At 43.8% G+C, this 6849-nt stretch overlaps 1 protein-coding gene across 1 annotated transcript in view; it reads left to right on the top strand.

Moving 5' to 3' along the window:
- The window catches only part of OLFM4 (olfactomedin 4), a 23316-nt gene extending 16815 nt beyond the window's left edge, over positions 1 to 6501 (top strand). Inside the window, 1 exon segment of the mRNA XM_035902106.1 lies at positions 5708 to 6501. Coding sequence (XP_035757999.1) covers positions 5708 to 6501 — 794 coding nt within the window.
- Positions 6502 to 6849: the final 348 nt, after the last annotated feature.

Genomic DNA, 6849 nt, shown 5'->3' with positions numbered 1-6849 from the left:
CCACTTTTAGGGTGAAGGTGGTCTCTGAGGCTGGCACAGAGGAATGGCAGAGCAGCTGCAGAGGGCTGGCAAGTTTCCTGCCTGTTGGGAGATGCCAGCTGTACAGATCTCCCAGGCGTTATGTAGGCTCAGATCCCTGCTAAACCACGCAGGACTGGCGTATCCTGACTTTGTGTGCCTGGTGGGGAGCAAATATTCTCTGGGCAGAGATCTTTGTAGAGCAGTGACATGTCCTGCAGCCTGTATCTGAAAACAAGCACTAGTAGGAAGATGTTAGTGTTTGGGGAGATGGAGTAAGTATGTGAGAGCGCTGCATTTTCTAGATGGTCATTTTGGAAGCTTTGCATGGATGCTCAAACCTAGGCTGCTGAAGCTCTCTAGAACTCATTTACGCATTTGAACACAATTTCCATACGTTTTCTCTGCAAGCTTGAATGCCTTGAATTCCTGCCAAACCATTTGGCCTTGCCCTGCTTTTAGTTCATATTATATTTATAATGTTTGTATTAAACTGACTCTTTGTCCTGTTTCCAGACTGCATTTTCTTTCCCCCTTCATCCTCTCTCCTCTATATTTTGGGTAGGCAACATGAACTAGAGAGAGCTTGGCTAATCCCCAAGCTGCCTAAGACCATGAGTCTAAAGGCAAGTTTAATTAAAGCTTCTTGCTTCTCATTGCTGCAGCACACAGCCCCTCTGACTCTGTCCCCCAAGGCTTTGCTGCTGTATTTCTCAAAGTGAGCAGGCCTGTTCTCAAACAACACAGCAGAAAGAAATCTCTGGTCTCCATTTGCCTTTCTCTCCGACTGGAGAGGTGGGTGTCTGAGTGTCTAAGGTGGGGCTCAGTAAATACAGAGTTAATCATCTTCATCGTCATCACTGGCTTTCCTACCTGCAGCAGTTCCTGGCACCTCTCTCCTCACCACTCCAGTGGGAAGGAATATTTATCCATTAGTTTTACTTTTGCGCTGATCTCATCTGGCTGCATCAGGGCAGGTAGAGAGAGAAAAGACCCCAGGATGGTTCTCTGACGACTCTGCAGCAGATTCTTTGCCACATCTCACTGAAATGATCTGAGAGAGGCAGCAGGGAGAAGTGAGTCAGATGAAACTCTCAAAGGCAAAAAAAGAAAGGAAGGAAAAAAAGAGCAAAGCTGTTTTTTTTCTGGATTCTGTACATTTGGAAATTAAGGATTTCAAGTTACTGGTGAACAGGTCTCAGCAGGAGGAGGAGCTGGTATAGCCTAATGCTGAAACTCAGGCAATCCTATTGTAGCCGCAGTGGCTGTGGCCAGGGTTGGGGTAGCCCCCAGCACACTGCAGTGAGCAAGCGGCTGTGTGGTGCACAGCCCGCCGGGTTAAACCACAACAGAGTCTTACAGTGATTTCTCTTTTACCTCATATTTTACCTCCTACGTACCCAAGATGCCCATGGTTTTTAAGTGTTTTGAGTTGTGTTTTGAAATTAATACGACCATACACAAAGAGAGGGACATGCCTACAGGCCCCTGAAAAGAGCTGGCCAGTGCCTCCTCTCCAGAACTGCTCCTGGAGACACACACATTTCTCCCTTGGCAATGGAGGGAACTTAGCTGAGGCACCTGGATTTTTAGTTGCTTGAAGGTAGGTCAGATGTACTCCAGCCCTCCACCTCATTCCCTGTTAGAAGCTGACAACATAAGTGTTCTCTGACACAGCTGTCAGCCCACGCCTGTGTCCTGTCATACCGGTGAAGACTGAGGTGTCTGTATGGGTCTTGCCATGTCAGTGAGACAGCAGGAGCCAAGACCAGCCTTTCCATGAGCAGCTCTGTCTCCTGTGTCTCAAGCCATAGTGAGACTGCTAACAGCTCACACATCTGGATGCAGCGGTTTGATGGGAGAGGGGGGTGCACATCTGGTGCTCCGCCCCACATAGGAGTTCCTTTAAATGTGGGTCCCACCTCATCTCGTGACCTTCGGCTGCATAGTGAGCTGTGGTTCCTTTTCTGCCATCAGATGCAGCTGCTTGCTGGGGGGAGGCTGCTGGAGTTTTTTTGGCACCTGTATTGCCAGAGTGAGAAGCTGACGTGATGTGCTCTGCGAGTGCTTCAGAGTGAAGTGGGTGAAGTGAGTCCCTATGGGATGCATCTTGTGCTCGGTTCTGCAGCCTGTTAGCCAAGCAAGTCAGGCTCCCTCCGGTCCTGACAACCAAGTGCCAGCTCCTTTTCTGATAAATCTGATTAGTAAACAACTGAGCTGAGATACTGGTTCTTTACGTAGGGAGAAGGAAAAGTACATGTACCTATGCTGGTCCTCCTCTCGCCTATTTCCTTCGTAAGCATGAAACAAAGGAAGGCAAAAATACCAGGACGTCATTTATCGGTCACCCAAAACAGTGGAGAAAGGAGTTAAAAACTTGAAAGTTCGCATAATGCATATGGATTTATTTCAAGTACCTTCTAATATTTACAAAATTACATGACACTTTGTTTCCTTTGTGCATTTTTTTTCCCCACAAGATCCAGACAGGGAGGCAAGTTTAGACTAAATAAACAACAATGAATTCTTCTGAACCTGTGCAGAAGACAGATCACCCCCTGACTACCACAGAGGTTTTTGGCAAAAAAAAAAGTAGTAATTCTGGGAGAGTTTTCAAGGAAATCAAAATCAAGCACATACTCTATAGAAACCTCAGACAATTTTTGATGTCATTAAAACGGAACACGCTTCTAACTTTATTTTAATAATTCATTGTTTCATAAATAAAAACCAAACAAGTGTTCAGCAGAGAGATCTCTTTAAGGGAAGAAATAATAATTTATTATTTCTTTTGTAAAAAAAGGTCTCTCTGCTGAACACACGTTTGTTTTTTATTTATGAAACAATGTATGAATTATTAAAATAAATCTGGAATTGTGTTCTGCTTAATGACATGAAAAATTATTTGAGGTCGCATATAGATGAGCTTAGCAGTGCTTCACTACCTGCAAGCTTCAGTGCTATATTTTTCTAAACAAATCAAGAGTTTTGGAGCATTTAATAACCATTTAATTCTGAGATAAGTTTATTGTGATTTAAGCGCAGTAATATATTCAATATGTCACCAGCTTGAAAGAAGCCCTCATGCCGGAGGTAACAATACATAATCGAGATATAAGAAAAAAACCAGTTCAAACTGATTTATGGAGTTGGTGGGCTGCAAGCCATTTTGCACGGTCTGCCTCAGCTTTCTTCCTTTGCACAAGCTGAGGTATAAGCACCTCCAAACATTGGTAGCAGTGCCAAGTGCTGAGGCCATGTTACTAGCCATGCTACGTGCCATTTCCTGAGATACAGCCTGGCTAGCCACACAACAGTGCCTTCCTTGTGTGCTATATTTGGAAATGAGGTTTCTGCTCCAGGGCCTCGTCCTTTGTAAAGCACTTAAGTGCATGCTTAAATGCTCATCTGCTCCGAGCCAGGAATGCTGAATCGACTCTTGGTGGCATGGAGGGAAGTAGCGTTCGACCAGGGTCCTCCCACGTTTCAGCCACAAGAATCCCAGGACACAAAAGGGGCTGGGAGAGGAGATGGGGTTGTTCACAACTCACGTCGCCTTCTCTGCCATGAGCTGGGCACTCAGTGGTGCTGAGCTGCTCCCATGGGCAATACTGACCCCAGGGAAGTTGCCAATGCGGCCTGGGGACACAGGGATTTAGCTCAGCATAGTGATTTATATTTGATATAAAACGGAGGCTGCAGGTGAATTGCATGTCCCCCAAATCTCTAGCACAAGACAGCATGAAACTGTGAGGGGTGAAGGTGTTACGTAGTGAAAGATAAATACTACATTTTGAGAAAGGAGGAGACATGGAGAGCCTCACTGCCCAAATTGACTTTACACATTGGCACAAATGTTACCCTCTTGCTCGGACATTTCTAACATTCAGGCCACAGGTTTCCTTGTCCCAGAGGCAGATCACCTCCCCCCTGGGAAAAGCAGATCAGGAAAAGATTTGTCTGCATTTGCAACAGTCCATTTTTCACCAACTATCTTGTTTCCCAGTCTTTTTCCAAGTAGAGTACTTGAGACTGGTCCATCTCTGCATTTCCCTCTATCTGTGGGATGGACTAGGTTACCTTTGAGAAGAAGATACCTCCTAGGCTTTTTCTGTCAGTGGCTTTAGGAGTTTGCTGTTCAGCTCCATAAGTATTGTCTGGCCTTGCTTAGAGATGACCAACTTTGAGGGCAAAAGGTAAATTATCTCTCTCTTATTTCTCTTTCTTCTTGGGCTCAGACATAAATTATTTATCTGCTATTTATATCTCTTCCTATGACTGGGCTTATGAACAGCCATTCTTTTCACACAGGCTGTAAGCAATCGTGACACGGTACCCACGCAAAGTATTAAAACCTCAAAAGATAAGTTTGACTTTCATCATTGACACCATAGCTGGTGGTGCACAGAGTTCCTGTGTTGAAGGAGGTATTATTAACATCAAACATTTGTGGCCACGAATTTATCCACTGATTGACATGGGAGACTTGGGTCTATTCATATTGTGCTCCATCTTGAATAAGGTGTCTAGTGGCTAGAGAACCCCGCTGAATTGGGAAACATTGGAGTACTGCTAAGCTTGTGAACCAGTGCCAGTCACTTGACATCTCTGTCTCCATCACCTCAGGTTGAACATTCCCTTACAGTGAAAAATCTGGGATGCTTTTGCGGCAGTAATACAACAAGCTAATGCTAACACCTGGAAAAAAAAAGCATGCTGTTTTCTCCCAGTGGCAGATTTGGACTCACGGTCATGGACATTTCTGAGTGGAGGGTTTTTTCCACCAGTGACTTAAAATATTGAGAATATGTCAGGAAGCGGGAATGTCACTGCCATTCACCATGAGTAAAAGGAAAGCATTTCTAGTATCTAAATTCATTTTTACATGATCCTGAAAATGGCTTCATCATTGATACGTGGAAAACAGCTGTTCAGGTTCAGCTTGAAGTCGTACTCTCTTTAGAGTTGCCTCACATGAAAAGTTGGAGTAATATCTGTCTACGTTTCCTAGGCTGTGATTGTTACTGCCTGCAGATTTCCTTGAGGGCCTGAGGTGGAAGGCACCATGCGGCTGTGACACACTGTCGTAAAGCTGTGATTCTGACAGCAGAATGCTAATCTGAAATGTGACTCTGGAATTACTGCTCTTGCTGCTCCTTCCCCTCCACAGTGTAATACACAGAGATCAGATGCTCCTCTTTCTTTTTTCTCCATCTCCCATGCTCTCAGTTCCACTGAGGTAGAAAATAACCTAAAATGCTTCTGAAATTGTATTTTCCAAGGGATTTCCTAGTGCATCAGGCTGGTGTGCATCAAATGGGTAGAAACAGAAATCTGTCTCCTGTCCGGAGCAGCGCAGTGAGCACGCACTTGCTGTGAATTAATCCTGACTGAGGATGGATGTCCCTATCTTTTCTCCACCACCCCACCTCCCCCCAAATAGCTGTAGTAACATGTACTCTTTTTTTTTTACTAACTTTCTGAGTCAACTTGGAACACTTAGTGACATCCAATTGCTGACCTTCACCCAAAATGAGCCTTTTAAACGTGAAGCTATGCATTTACGTCTGTGCTTTGCTGCAAAGCTAATCCTTAGTAGGCACGCTCTAGAGGCTACATTATGCAAAACCACTCTTCTAATGATGACATTTGGAAAACCTGTTTTTTTTTTTCTTCTCTTTAATTGCAGGTACCTGCATTCACCGTGGACTACTGAATGTTAGCCAGCCCTATATTGTAAAGCTGAACTGGAGAGGATTTTCCTACAAATATGGTTCCTGGGGTCGAGATTACTCTCCCTCTAACCCAGAGAAGGAAGTCTATTGGGTTGCACCACTGAACACAGATGGGAGATACTTGGAATACTACAGAATTTATAGTTCCTTTGATAATTTGCTGCTGTTTAAACCCATGTATGAAAGTAGAATAGCATATGGGGAAGGAAGTGGTGTTGCCCTTTATAATAATTATTTGTACTATCATGCTTATAGTTCAAGAGATATGGTGAAGCACAATTTAAAAACAAACACCATGGTTTTGAGGAAGGAACTTCCAGATGCAGTTACCAATAACCGTTTCTCTTATGCAGGTGTATCATGGCAAGACATAGATTTTGCCGTGGATGAAAGTGGGTTATGGGTAATATATTCAACAGAAAATAGCATGGGCAACATTGTGATCAGCAAACTCAATGAGACCACACTTGATGTGCTAAATACTTGGCAGACAAGACAGTACAAGCCATCTGTTTCCAATGCTTTCATGTTGTGTGGTGTTCTGTACGCTACAAGGCCGATGAACACTAGGAAAGAGGAAATCTTCTACATGTTTGACACTAGTACTGGCCAAGAAGGTAGAATTAGCATCATTATGGATAAAAAGTTAGATACAATCCAGAGTATTGATTACAACCCCACAGATCAGAGACTGTATGTTTACAATGATGGTTACCTTCTAAGATACGATGCGACCTTTCAGCCTTAGCATCTCAGTGACATAAGTGTGCGATAAAACTGGCAGCAACTAAAATGAGAGATCCGATATGCCTTTAGACAATGCTATTGCCAGTTTAGAGTTCACTTGGTCTGATGTACTGTATCTCTGGGTGTTATATATATTACTTATACTCTTTAAAAGAATTGCCCACTCTCGTCAGTAGTATTGCTGGCAGCAGTGTTTGGCAGTACTGGGTTCTTTAGGTTTTGATTGGTGTTTATTGGTGCTTGGTGCTTTACAATTGTCCTGCCTCTAAGGGTAGATTTACTGCAGAGATTTAGTGCATTTTGCTCACAGAAATTGATGGGCACAGCCTATCAAGCCTGACCAAGAAGC

Source organism: Egretta garzetta, unplaced genomic scaffold, assembly GCF_000687185.1.
Source record: "Egretta garzetta isolate BGI_Z169 unplaced genomic scaffold, ASM68718v1 scaffold779, whole genome shotgun sequence".
Classification (NCBI taxonomy): Eukaryota; Metazoa; Chordata; class Aves; order Pelecaniformes; family Ardeidae; genus Egretta; species Egretta garzetta.
Note: the sequence above shows the minus strand (reverse complement) of the source record. Positions and strands in the feature narration are given on the sequence as shown.